At 40.3% G+C, this 15,016-nt stretch overlaps 1 protein-coding gene across 11 annotated transcripts in view; it reads right to left on the reverse strand.

Annotated features, from left to right (window-relative positions):
* The window catches only part of PDE1C (phosphodiesterase 1C), a 599,843-nt gene that overhangs the window by 56,279 nt on the left and 528,548 nt on the right, over window positions 1-15,016 (reverse strand). For all 11 annotated transcript variants that reach the window (XM_082471771.1, XM_082471770.1, XM_082471767.1 and 8 more), the window contains 3 exons: window positions 11,203-11,284; window positions 7,608-7,728; window positions 5,586-5,761 (listed from right to left, as the gene is read on the reverse strand). In XM_082471771.1, the coding sequence (XP_082327897.1) occupies window positions 5,586-5,761; window positions 7,608-7,728; window positions 11,203-11,284 (379 nt within the window). The remainder of the gene's footprint in view (window positions 1-5,585; window positions 5,762-7,607; window positions 7,729-11,202; window positions 11,285-15,016) is intronic.

Consider the following 15,016-nt stretch of genomic DNA (forward strand, 5'->3'; position numbering starts at 1 on the left):
CAGGCCCACAGAAGGCTCCCTAGAATGTTCGTCCAGACTTTCTCTTATCCTTCTGTTAATGCCCCAAGGACAAAGGTCAAATGTCATCTCCATCACTGAATTCCCAGTGGTTGGTATAACGCCTGGCACCTAGCAGACGTTCATGGAGTATTTGTTGACTAAATGAAATGTACACAGAGGGTGTGATTCACCCTATCTGCCAATGAACCTGACTTATATTCCATCATCAGCAATCCAGACCAGTATAAAATACAGGAACTATACACACCCTAAAGTCCTATCCTGAAAAAAATTAGCCATTTGACTGTATTTGAATATAGGTAAGTAAAAAGATGACTGTACTTACTACACAGAGAGGGAAAGAGGGCCAAGGGCGAAGAGAATTCATTTATACTCAGATATCAGGTAAAATAATGTATAATCCTCTCACAGAATCCCCACTGAATCTACTGCAAACTTTCAACATTCAAAATATCCCCAAGTTAAAAGTAATTTTGATGAAAGCTGAAGGTGTTAAATTCTGCTTTGCTACAAGAGCGCAACATATTATCTGAGCAAGAAAAATTCATTTGACAACTGAGTCAGACCAATTTTCTATGGAAAATCTAGCAAAAAAAACCCCCAAAAAACTGCGGGGGACACATTTCAGAAACAAGTCTGTTTGGGCTCAACTACTGTTGACAGCAGGCAATTGATGTTTAAATTAGTGAATGGTAGCTCTTATGACATCATAATCAGATCTGACATGATTCCTTTCTCTGCAGCAATCATGTTCCAGTGGATGGCTCTGAAATGTTCTACAACTTCTCTACTCTACTCCCATCTCTTCTTTGTATCTCTGAAATATCTGATATTAGTGTGATCAGCCATCAGCATCCAGTGCTACTACTCAAAATAAGTAGACAAAAACAAGCAGACACATAAATAAGAAAAGAGAAAATAAATTGACAGAAGGAACAGCTGTTCCACTGTAATCCAATCCCCTTATATTTTCAGGGTGAAATATTAATACACATAAAATCTTTCCTACTATGAGACAAAGTAGGTGATAGAACAATTAATTTGTATATGGTAACAGTCCCAGAGATAACATATATACAAAGAATTAACTTTTCAGGTTTTAGATTTAACATCCATGGAACTCCTAGGCTCTTAGACCAGTAGAAAGCAAACACTGTAGTTCAATCTCATTTCCTTCTGCTTTCCATTTCACACCATCTGTAGTGATGTGATCATTATGAAAATGGCCAAAAGCAAGGAGCTAAAGACTTAAGGTACAGCACAGCCCTCATGATCTATAAATTACATTCCTCCTGAGAGCTGGTTCTATCCCACACTGAATGTCTGTGCAGTCCTGGAGAAATACATTGATTTCTTCATTTAATTTGCCTTTCTGAATAATGATACTATAGACTCTTGGTTAAAAATGATATTGGGCTAATTATTCCTTGATATAATTCTCTGAAATGCCTACCTAAACCACCTACAAACAGAGAGAGAAAGAAAGAAAAGGAGAGAAACTAACTTAATAAAGACAACCAAGACACTACGTGAATTCTGAATAGTCAACTTTTGATTATATACAAGAACAACAGAAAGGTACTCCTAGCCAATTCAGGACTCAGAAGATGTTCCCGTTGGACCTTTCTAAAAATTTTAGCAAAAGTGCTTCAGCTGACAGAAAAATTCAATCAACATTAAAAACTCAGAATGAGGGAATTCCCTGGCAGTCCAGTGGTTAGGACTCTGCACTTTCACTGCCGAGGGAGCAGGTTCAATCTCTGGTTGGGGAACGAAGATTCTGCAAGCCGAGCAGCGGGGCCAAAAAACAAAAAAATCTCAGAATGAGGAAAATATGTTAATGATGTCAGTAAAACTAGTACATCATAGTGTTAAATAAAAATAATTGTTAAGCTAGATATAAAACTTGATCAAATATTTAAAATAATATTAAAGAATAAGTTAATTGTAAAATAGCAATTTACTTATAATCACTTAGGTTGAAAATGTTTTATTGTTTCAATAAAAACTGAGTGACAATGGAGGAAATTTTTAAAAATTCAATAAACTTCTCAGCACTTGCAAAGGAGTATCATTATATACTATTTCATATTTACATTGATAGAGACATAATTCAGTAAAAAATATGAAGATAATCTGTAGTAAAATAAAAATAGGATATATTTTTTAAAAAACATAAACAAAGTTAAAAGGTATAATATATGACAAACTAACTAACTGGACAGAGGTAGGGCAGAAACTGCAAGACAGTTTGTCAACTGAAGAATTACTATTCTTAATATATAAAAAGTTATTATTAATCAGTAATAAAAATATAAACATCCCAATGAGAAAAATAAAGGGGGAAAATATAGGGAAATGGCACACTCACTATACTTCTACTGAAAGAGAACATGGTTTAAAAAAAAACTTTCCAGAAAGAAATTTGACAATATACATCAAGAGCTTTAGAATTTTTCATCTACTTTGACAGAGGAATTCCATATCTAGAAATTTACCCTAAATAATCAGATGTAGGCTCAAAGACCGCTGAACTTGTACGTTCATAACAATGTTATATACAATAATGAAGAACTGGAAACCAAAATGCTCAGTAACAGAGAAATGGTTCAACTATGGTATTCCAAACAATGTAGCCATTTACATCATATTTTCTAAGAATATTCAGTATCAGAATAAAATCTTCAAAATAGAAATGGAGAAGGAAAATACTATATTACACTATAATCTCAACTTAAGGGGAAATTTTTACTTATAAATATGCATAGAAAATCAAATTAAAAAGAATTACATCAGAATTTCAACAGTAAATTGAAATTTATTGTTTTGGCTGGAGAGTGATTTTTATTTTCTTCTTTATATATTTTGTTTATATTTCAGCATGGTAACCTAAACACCTACTATTCTTACACCAGAAAAAAATGTTTAAAAAGTATTAAATCCTGAATGGAAACTGATCAATATTTATCAGACTTGCAAATTGTTATACCTACATATCTTTGTTTGGGAATAATGATTTTCAGCCCTAAGAGCTGTAAAAAAAAAAAATACTGATTCAATCTTTCCTAACAACTATGCGTTCTGGCCTAGCTAGCTCTGTAAATCAGGTTGATTAATAAAACTAAGACTTTAGATCCAATTCCATTTCTGATCAATTTAATAACAACATACATTCAAGTGCCCCATGCAGGGCAGCCTTTACTGAAATCGGGGTTTTCTGGTAAAAAAGAATCATGAGCAAAACAGCCTGGAATACTATAGCACAAACCAATCTCCAATGGAAAAACAGATGCAAACTGAATTTCTTAACACCAGCCAACCAGCCAACGGCATTATTGGGAAGCTGAAAATGTTATAAAATATTAATTATAGGTTGGCATTTTGACCACCACCTTCGTAACTTTGCATTCAAACTTCTAGCTTTCTTTTCCAGTTTTTCAAAATAACAGCTACTACTTATCGGGCACTAAACATGTGCAGGCTGTGTTTTCAGTGCTTTACATATTTAATTTCTGTTCTTTTCATCAACTCTGTGATGTATATTATCATCCCCCAAAGGGAATTTTTCTCAAAGACTCTGCCTGAATTTGCCAAAGAGCACGGGGCAAGTAGGGATTCAATTCTCTCTTTCCCCAACTAACTTTTGCTTTGATACCCAAACTATCCTCCCACGAAATATATGTGCGCCTTTGTCTACCCCTTTTTCCTTGTTCTCCCTTTCCAAATTCATGGCTCAACCCCAGGCATCCTTCAAATCCTAGCTACAAGATGCCTTCTCAAGCACCCCAAGCAAGGTTAGGGACAAGTTAGCTTAAGACTATCTCTATCAGCATACCTCACATATTTAAAAACTATTAGTGCTTATTTATCTGTTCTTTTTAAAGGGCTAATTTTCTCCTAGAAAAGAAACTGTCTAATGCTCCCCCAGGTGATTAGTTTCAGAAGGTAATTTTAGTAAGCCAGATAACTGTAAACAAATTATTTTGAAGTACCACTTTCAATTGCGTGTTGTCAGGAACTGAATTTTCAAGTGTTAATGAGTGTAATTGATTATGAGAGTGCTTCTTTGAAATGATGCAGTAGCTACCATTGCTGCTTGCACTGCCTGCCAACAGGGAGGATTTCAATGTTTAAAGCATCTGAATAGACTGTGAGAGGCCACACCTAAAATATGGAAGAGGTGTTGGCTCCCTCCAGAGCTCAGGATGCAACCTCTGTCCCCAAATGCTAAGGGCCCAATTATGCCTTCAAAGAGTCGTAAAGATAAACCCTTTGCCCCACCTGCACTGAGCAGCCACTTGGACAGGACACAATGTTGGCCTTTGCATAACTCCAGCAGTGAGGTCTCATCTCTTCCACGCTAGAAGCAGCCCCCTGCCCCCAATGTTTGAGGACCAAGACTGCCAGAATGTGCTGTGCCTGTCTACTCCTACTCTTCTTCTCACTTGTGCAGACACTGGGTGGATAAAAGTGTGGGATGCTGTGACCGGAGATAAAACTTTCCTTGCCTATAATGAGTGTCTGGGGCTCGGGGCCAGTAGGTGCTGGCGATGAGTGCAAGGCTTCAACTGAACTCCCGTTCTTACTTTGAAAGAAACTCTGTACAAATGCCTCCCTGTCCCTACCCAGGAGACTGCGAGGTTTGAGGACAAGGATGTCTGTTATTCACCTCTGTGAATAACACAGAGTACAGAGCCTGGCATACGGTAGGCATTCAATAGACGTTGGCAAAAACTGACTGTTATTGAAGGCTCACCTCCACAAACCCCATTGAGATCAGTCTCCCTGCTGAGCTCTAGAGCCATCCACGACTGTGCCCTCTCTGGAATCAGGCATCACAGCTTCCTAAGACTTACCTCAGGGATGTGTTCCTACCTAGACTATAGCATGAGCATGTAGTATGTACGAATCATGTAGCACATGCTCAATAAACACAAACATGCATATGAGCAAATGAATTTCAGCTTTCAAAGAACAGATTTCAGGGGTTTTTGTTTGTTTGTTTCTAGTACCAAGAGTGATGACTTTTCTGTCTTCAAATTTCTGTTAACCTGCACATTACCTTCATCTTAGAAGGTTAGCCTGAGTAATGGCCGAAGGGAAATTGAGAACATGTAGGATAAAAATGCATGTAAGGGGATTAAAGCCCCTTCTATCCCAACATAATGGCCGAGGTGGCTACTGGCCAGGCTTCATTTAGATAAAAGAAGGAATGAAGGACTCAAAAATGTGCCGCATGACACGAAATAAGAATGACCAAATGGCCTAGCAGAAACCAAGAAATAGCAACACCCATTCTCTGTAGAATCTTCATTTCGAGAAGATTCTGGTCATATAGCACAAAGGTCACGCTGTCGGGAAGCTTGGTGGTCAGCCTCATTCTCTCGTGCACTGAGTGTTAGATATGATGAAGATCAAAAGATGGTCGATCCTAACATTCAGCAATTTGAATTTATATCCTGAGTTTGTGCTTCATTTGCAACACCTATAAATCAGGGGTGGCAGAGCCTTGCTTTGTAAGCGGGTCTGAGTGGTTTGGATAATATTCCCCAGCAGCACGTTACCTTTGGGCACCTTGGCCCTCCATCTCTCCCGATTGATGTGCACCACCTCAGTCCAAGTGGTTTTAAAACTCTTACAGTCAACAGGGATGACCGAATTGTTGATTGGGGCACTTCCTTCTGAGCCAGAGCTCTTGACACCTGATCGCTTTGCATCTGCCAAACTGATGTTGTTCAAACTGGAGGACAAAAAAACCATACGGAAGAATTGGGAGATTGGGATTGACATACATACACTAATATGTATAAAATAGATAACTAATAAGAACCTGCTGTATAAAAAAATAAATAAAATAAAATTCAAAAATTAAAAAAAAAAATACCATACGGAAGAGGAGGGTTAGTGTTTGGAAAATGTGTGCCGATAAACAAGCCTAAGAGAAGAGTGGTTAACACTCAGCAAGTTACTGTCGTGAAATTCCTGGGGCCTGAGCTTTGTAATTCCTATTTTCCATATTCAACAGCTGGGAAAGTCTCCATATTCAGCAGGAAAAAAAAACCCCAAGATTTCAGCCTCATGACTATTGATCATCCCCACAGTCCCCATATTTCAGATGTTCTTTTTCCATATGACTAGTTTCCCCACACAAGAATTCTCTGCCTTTGACTTTTGGAAATTAATGCATTTAAACTTGACTTCTACTTGGTTCCACAGTTCACCCACCTGCCTCCACACTGACCACTTTTCCAAGTTACCCAGTCACTTGGTCCTCTTTCTTTCCAGCTCTCCCTCCCCCTGAAGTCAAGATCCTCTGATCCCAGGATCCCCAAGGCCAGAGTAAGGTGATTTCCTTATGTTCCTGGGGAAGGTGGAGAGGCACAGACAGCATGGAGATTGTGGGAGATCGGTCATGCAGGAGACCTTTTTAAAGATGATATCATTTTCAGCTTTAAACGTAGGGAATACAGTAATATATATAATATTATAATACAGAAAGTGCCATCCTTCTGGGAAACTAAAGTATCACACACTTCCAGGTAGCTACAGTAGTGACTGACACAAATGCAAATCCACTGAATGACAACCAAGATTGATTAGATAGATAAGTAGGGCAGGTCTCAGCCCAGCGCCGGCAGAGCTGTGGAGCTGTGGGACTCGGGCAGGGGGCTTCTGTCCTCCTTGTTAGCAGCCTTGACTGGGTCCCTCCACCTTAAGCATCCCTGGGGTCCCACTGTCCTAATATTCTTCTTGCCTTTCTTCCTCCTATTTACTCCTTCTCTTGCTCTTTTCTTCTTTTTCTTCATTACATTTCTCTCCTTTATGACAAAGCCCAAGGTTTTGCATGGACGAGGAGAAGGGGAGAGTTGTACTACTGGTAATACTACTAGTAAAGACTGAGCATTAGCTTTATTGTAGCTGACACTTCCTCTGTGCTGGACCCTGTTATAAGGGCTTTACGGAGATTAAATAATTCATTTAATCCTCCCAGTAACCTATGAGTATAATCCATGCTTTCTCAGATGGGGAAACTGAGGCAACTTGCTTGAGATGGCACAGCTAATAAGTAATGGAATCAGGATGTTTAATCCAGGATTGTGACTCCAGAGGCTGTGCTCTTTGACTACTAAACTACCCTCAATATAGTGAAGTTGTGGCAGAAGGTGATGTAAAATTTCAGTTTTTTTCTATTTTCTTCCTGAACCTAGAAATGAAAGTCAGTTTCATTTCTTGTGGTAACTCTGATCAGTGGTACTTTCCTTTTGGAGTATGGGGAGCAAGGACTCTCTGGGCACAGCAGGTAAAGTGCAGTGACTGATGCGGTTGTGAGCAAAGCCGTCAAAAGAGAGAATGGGGGGTGGGGGGTTGGTACTGGGAACCTGTTGGTCATCACCTAGACCCTGGTCACCCCCTTACAGGCCAGCCTGGAGAGTACAGAGAGTACAACTTTGAGTCCTCCTTTTATCTTTTATAAGGAGGAGGTAGGATGAACATAATAATGAAGTACCACCCCCATCCCTTCCAGATGAAGTCTATCCCCATGGACAGGCCACCCTGACCCCCAGCTTTCAAGATTCAGCACTGACCTTGAACGCCTCTGTGCTGTCCCACCAGTTTGAGAGGTTTCATCAATTAGTGGACTCAAGATCTTTTCTGTCATGTCCGTGAGCACAGTGAAGGTGGGTTCCACAATGAAATCAATGAAGCCTGAAGAGAAACAGCAAAACTTCAGAGGAACTGCATATTAACTTGGGCCTTTCCATATGTTCCCATGCCAACTGATGGGTTGTATCTTTCTTTTAAAATTCATCTTCACAGGAGCGCCAGATCAGATTAGGAGAGAATAGGTTGGTCTTAATCATTTAATATATTCCTTGTTTTGAATATCATGAGTCAGTTCCATTTCTCCTACATAACCTTCCTATAACTTTTTAGGAGATAGTTCAATAAAGTGCTTAAAAATGCAAGTTCAACATCTACTATGTAAAAAAACGATGTAATAGGTGCTGCATAAAAGACTTAAGATGTGTAACACAACCTGCCTGCCCTTGGAAGCTTATAGGAGGAATTAAATGAGCACAAAAATGGAAAGGGCTAAAGGAGAAGCCCAAATAAAGGCCCCTGGGAAGGTAAGGGAGGGAGGATATTTTCCCTCCCACCGAGAAGGCTGCAAACAGCATCATGGAGGTTGTGATGTTTGAGCTGAGCCCTTAAGAGTATTCATTCTAGATGCAGGGGGTGAAAAAAGCAAAGTGACAAGGATGGGGAAAAGTGCAGGATGTGTCTGGAGAATGACTGGGGCGTAAGGATTCTTTTGAAGTCAGAAAGGGAAAGCCTGGGGAGGCAGGTCATTATCAGCTCAGGAGGGAGGTTCTTAAGTATCAGGTTAAAGGTTAGGATTTAGACAGGCACTAGAAGCCCCTTGAGATGTCTGGGCAGCATTGTAATAAGATTTTTTTCTGATGTTATTTGGGAAAGTTAATCTGGTAAGATGGATGGGAAGGGAGAGAGCAATAGGGGCTGAGGCTGGGAAACTCATTTTAGAAGCTGTTGCAGTAGCTCAAAGGCAAGGTAAGGAAGGCGAGATCCAGTGCCATTTTAAGGTGAGAGTGTGATGGAGGCACAGATACATGCACAGCGGGAGGTGGTCCTGCCTCTAGGTGGGATCTGTCAGAGACTTCCAACAGGAAGGCAGAGAGAACAGGGACAACGGGGGAGAACGTGACTGGGGAGGAAGATGGTGGGCTTGGTCTTAGATTTGCTGACTTGAGGTACCAGGGACCTATCCAGATGGAAGAGGGTCAAAAGAATTGGAAGAAACAGGGTTGGAAACTAGAAGGGTCAGATCTGGAACTATACCTTTGAGAGATCACCATGCTGGGGAGATAGTTGATGCTGGGCTAGACTGACTGTCTCAACAGTTCAAAAATACCCAAGTGTTCTGTGACACATCAGGAGAAAATACAGAATCTGGAACTAAGGGTGATAACTCATTACACAGCCACATGAAACTAAATACCAGTCAAAGGAAATACAGTGTTTGGAAATATACAAATGCTTATTTGGTTTTTACAATGACCAAGGTGGAAGTGATACTGGCATTTAATGCCCAGCAGTGAAGGATGCTAAAAATCCTGTAATGTAATTGGCAAGACAAGAATTGTCCCAAGCAAATACCAGTAGTGTCCTGATAAAGAAACACTGATAGCCAAATTTGAATTGCAGTTAATTGCCGTATAATTTTAAGCTGAAATTGAAGTGTTTGATGACAGTATTTTCACCTTTTTTTTCTCACAAGTTAAATTCATTCAACATGTCCAAACCCAAACTAACTCATCAGCTTTCCCTCCAATCCTTGTAAATGGGACATGGCTCAACCACTTAATCTAGATTGCTGCCTTTATCTTAGCCTTGCATCCAGCTGAATGCTTAATGTTTTATATGCTACCTCTCTCCTATATTGCCTTAGCTATGATACTCAACATCTCCTCCCTGTAACATTGCAGGAAGCACCAGCTGGAGCTCTTGTCTCTAGTCTTACTCAAAACCCTCCCAATTAATCCTCCATACTACTGATAGAGAAATCTTTCTAAAGCAGGGATTGGCAAACCTTTTCTGTAAAGGGCCAGAGAGTAATATTTTAGGTTTTGTGGGCCACATACAAAACCTAAGCAAAGGAGTTTGTCATACAACTGCTTAACTCTGCCACTGTAGTGCAAAGGCAGCCATAGACAATATGCAAATGAATGAGCTTAACTGTGTTGTAATAAATCTTTATTCACAAGACCAAGCAGTGGGCCAGATTTGGCCCACAGGCTATAGTTTGCTGATTCTTACTCTAAAACATCAATTTATATATAGTTTTAACCTTACTTAAAATTCTTTAGCTGTGCCCTCATTTCCTACAGGAAAGTATAAGCACACGCTATTCCTAATCTGGACCTGATTTTCTCTCCAAACATGTCCCTCACCACATCCTACTCCCTACCTACTGCTCCAGCCAAATGGAACTATTTGTAATTAATTCCCCGACAATACTATACTGTTTTAACTTTCCTTGTTTAGTATATGCTGATCCTTGTCTGCAATTTCCTTCCACCCACTCCTATCCACCTCTAACACATATCACCATTTGCCTAGACACTGCCTACTTATCTCCTAGGACTCAACTCAGATATTACCTTTAAACAAGTCTTTCTGGGTCTAATGTTCACACGCTCTGTTCTGTATCTCACTGTACCATGTACAATCCCTGCCTTAGCATTGTAACAATCTAATAGATTTTGTTTTCTCAACCTCTTGCCTACCACCCAATACTGGTTCAATGTCTTTGGGAGCAGACACCATGTATAATTTGTCTTTGTTTTTTTATAACATCTGTTACAGTGCCTAGCAGTGCCCTACACCTAACAGGAACTCAATATATTAATATGAAAAAAATTAATAAGCCCCCAAAACACAAGTAGAAAAAAATCAATAAATCTTTGTTGAATTTATTTTTTGAATGATTTCAGACTCTTCCAAGGTGGAGATCACTGATGACATTTAATTTATGTATGGCACTGGTACCCTCCCTCACACCTGAAGAATTCTGTAATGCCCATATATTATGGTTATTAGCAGTGTAAAAGTTATCTTTACCAAAAAAAAAAAAAAAAAAGGTGCTAAATTTTTTTTTAAAGGAAGGAAGGAAGGGAGGGAGGAGGGAGGGAGGGAGAGAGGAAGAAGGAAGGGAGGAAAGAAGGAAGGGGAAGGAAATATTTTTAAAGAGCCATTCCTGGAAGTAGGGTCATCCAGGAAATGGTGCTGTCCTGGAAACAGGGCCAGAGGAAGCATCACTGAGGAAACTTCTGGTATTGCATGCAGAATGGAGAGACTGAAATACAATGGGCTTCCCACCGCTAATTCTTGTCATTGCCTTAGTGTTAAGGTCCCTTTTTCTCTTGGCAGGGAATGATGGAGACAGCAGAGTGTCACTGTCTAATCTTCCTGGGAACCAGCTACACTCCAGGGAGAAGGATGGGGAGAGCTGCTCCATCAGCCCAACCAGCCAAAGCCACAAGCACAGCAAGCAGAATGGAGCCAGGTTCCCAGCTGAAGAATCACCGGGAGCACCTGAGCTTACTTCCAGACACTCCTCTCTGGTTTCTCGTTCCATCCAATGGATTGGCAAACACGTACCTACTTGTGACTGGGCAACCATGGTGGACTTTCGGTCACACAGAGGAGAAAAAGGCAGCCCCAGCTCTGCTTCTCTATCACCCTAGAAAAACAGGAGGTCAAAGTAAATTAACAACAACAGGCTGAGCTGCCCAGATTTTATTTCACAACTTCAGCTGCCACAAAGGCCACTGGTCTTTATTTTAATTATTCCAATTACATTATGTAATATGTCCTTTTGGGCCCTGCTCCTCTGCATAAAAGACACCAAGAGGCTGAAGCCCTCTGGGGTCCAATCATTCCATCCAACTGCAAAGGTGCATGCTGTTGTATAGAAAGCCTCGTCAGACAGCAATAGGTCCCCCAAGGAAAATAAGAAAAGCAACACGTCCTGTGGCCTAGAGCCAGCACAGCAGTCAGAATTCTTGTATGTTCTCCAGTTGCCCTGGGCTGACCTGCAGCCTTTCTTGAGCCAGCAAACCCCTCCCAGTTGTGGGGAGTGTCTAAGACACCAATTCTAACTGGACTGATTTGGACTCATTCTCCAAGTGCTACCTAAAGCCATACACAACTGGAATAAGTGCTTCTGGGGTCTTCACTGCAGGGCTCAATGATGATGAAAAGTGGAACGAAAAAGAAGCGGAGTAAATAATTGCTTGTGTTTATCAAGTTAGACAATAATAAAACATGATTCTCTGGCCAATATGTTCTCAATCTCACCAAAAAGCAAGACTATAATAAGCAAGTGCTATGGAAAGTCTAAATAATGATGGAGATGATTTTTAAAAACCGTTCTGAACCAGAGCGCAATACTTCAGTCACACGCCCAGAGGAAAGGGAAAATGTGTCACCCTTCTGAGAGCCGCAAAGTTGTGCTGATTCAATTTAACAGAAAAGAATCTGCCCAGGTTAATGGCTACTGACTTGGGCTTGAATCTGGCCTTGCTCCCGCCACCTGTGTGATCATAGGAAGTTTATATTCTCTCTCCACATTTCAATTTTTTTTAATAAATTTATTTATTTATTTTTGGCTGTGTTGGGTCTTCGTTGCTGGTCACAGTCTTTCTCTAGTTGTGGCGAGCGGGGGCTACTCTTCGTTGCAGTGCACGGACTTCTCACCATGGTGGCTTCTCTTGTGGCAGAGTACGGGCTCTAGGCACACAGGCTTCAGTAGTTATGGTGCGCAGGCTTCAGTAGTTGTGGCTCGCGGGTTCTAGAGCGCAGGCTCAGTAGTTGTGGCGCACGGGCTTAGTTGTGCCGTGGCATGTGGGATCTTCCCGGACCAGGGCTCGAACCCGTGTCCCCTGCATTGGCAGGCGGATTCTTAACCACTGCACCCACAGGGAAGTCCCACACATTCAATTCAAATGTGGGATAATAATCCCTATGTCATCAAGTAACAATGAAGATTAAGTGAGAAAATGTATATAAATAAATTAAAATAACAATTATTGTTTCCCAGTAGATATTTCTACCATCTAAGTGAAGATCTGAGAAACTTTTAGTGAACTTGTTACATCTAATTGTTACACTCTGATTATAATAAATATCGCCAATGAACCTATAGTAAATAAAGAGTAATAAACTAATTCGACAACCAAAGTTCAAAAACTGAATGCTTTTTCTTTCTAAGGCATGTTACCAAAGAGAAAGGATGCTAGTTCACATGCACATTTAAGATCTATTGAAAAGAAGGAAAAGGAATGGGCGCCTGAGGAAGCTGAATAGTGGGAGTCACAATTGGCGCTGGGGACATCCAAGGGTCTCAGGAACAGTCCTGAAGTGGCTTAGTTCCTCTGTACTCTTTCCTGTATGAACAGCCCATGGGACACAATGGTCCCTCTGTTTCTGAGTACGCCTTGCTGAGGGCTGCTCTATCTCTCAAGTGGCATGATGAAAATAACTTACTCCAAAGCTATTTCTACTTGGGCAGTGTGATGAGAAGGAAGAGGATTTATAACATAAATTGTTGTTGTGTAGCTGATTTAGTGGGCTAGCTCAGCTAACACAAATAAAACCCACTCTTATTCCCTATGAAGCAGGGATATCAGTTGTTTTGTTGGTGCATTTTAATGGGTGTGGCTTAGAAGAACACTAACCACTTGACTATTAAGATGTATGCGTTAATTTGGATTTTATTACTGAAAAAGTGCATGATGTTAAGCAACTTCTTATCCCATGGACTTGTCCATACCCACATCCACACATCACTTACACCTTTTGGATTTAATTAACTATTACTACCAACTACTAAAAACCTATTTTAAGATAGTGGTCCCTGAATTCCCTCTGGAGGACAGATACATTTATAAATTGGAAAATATACACGGAAAGTAATACAGAAGAATGTACTTCTACAGGCGAATCCAACTAGACTGATACAATATTGTACAACTCTTTAACTACTGGCCCTTGTGGAATTATTCATACACCTTCCTCTTTGTTAAAGAGGTCCATATTTTCAAAAAAGGGGGAAAGTCTCAGTCAGCACAAATGATTTTTTTTTAAAGGAACTCATTTTTTTTTCTTCCAGGACAGTGCAGAAAAATAAATAACTATCATTCTTGTGGTAGGGGTTAAGATAACTGACTGATAAGGTCACAGAATCGATCTACAAAAGGAACACAATGAATGTTAGTTGAATGAATGAAAAGATGAATTTGGTTAGAAACACTCAAGTTCCTTTGGTCACTTGGACATTTATCACAAGCAAGCTGGGAGAGCAATTAGGCAGTTAGTTGTTCACAAGCCACCACCACCCTCCATTTCCTGTCCACACAGCTAGACTACGATTCCCAGAATCTGTGCCAGTTTGTGCTAGATAATAAAACAGGAGGAGAGGGGATGTATTTCCACCACAGTTCTGGCCTATAAAATCACCTATGCCTATGTTTCTATGTCCTCCCTTCTTTTGCTGGCTTGATGTAGATAAGCACCATGGAAGCCATGTAGATGGTAGAGTCTGGATCTAAAATCCCTGCTTATTGTAAACCATCTGCCAATCAAGAAACACTTGTCAGTACTTTACATGAGTGGGTGATAAAATTCCATTTTATGTGTACTATTATACATGTGGGCGTTTGTTTGTTACAGCAGCTATCTGTAAGCAGCAAACCAATTAAGAGAAACAAAGGTTCTTTCTGTATTGGAAGTTCACAGGGCAGACGGCATCTCTCAATGCAAGAGCTTCAAAAGACTGTTAGGTGACATCTCAAGCAAGTGTTTCCAGGTAGACTGAAGAAAAGGTATTTGATTGGGGAGGCAACAAAAGCATCAAGTTGAACAAAATGAAGCAATATACTTCTTCTTTCCCAGAGGAAGAAGTTACAAATATGAGGTATGAGAAAATTATTATGAATTTTGGATTTAAGATAAGTATAGTAAAGACATCTTTGCTCTTCCCTCTCAGAAATTATCTTCTCAAAAGAGGAGAATGACAAACAACAGAAACACAAATGAATATTAGGAGAAATCTGTAATCTCAAATCAAAACTACGTGAGGAACGGCTGCAAAATGCTGTGAAATTCCGGGAGGGGTGAGGTAAGATGCCCAGAGAAGAGGCTTATGGCTGCAGACCTCAGATAAAGCTTGAAGAATAGAGGTTTCCAAAGTTCACTCAGATAGAAAAGTACCCTACATCCATTACATGGGAAAACCAGAGAGAGAGTAAGCGCTGGTGTGAGGAGCTACGCTGCACCCTATTTAGCTCCAAGGAAGAGTAGAGAAGAAAATGCTGAATGAGAAAACACACAAGCATGGCAAGAGAGCGGGTGGGTGACAGAGACTGAACTGTGAGCAGTCCTACAACTGTTGCCTACTGTTGACCAGGAAGAA

Source organism: Balaenoptera physalus (assembly GCF_965194825.1).
Source record: "Balaenoptera physalus genome assembly, chromosome: 8".
NCBI lineage: Eukaryota > Metazoa > Chordata > Mammalia > Artiodactyla > Balaenopteridae > Balaenoptera > Balaenoptera physalus.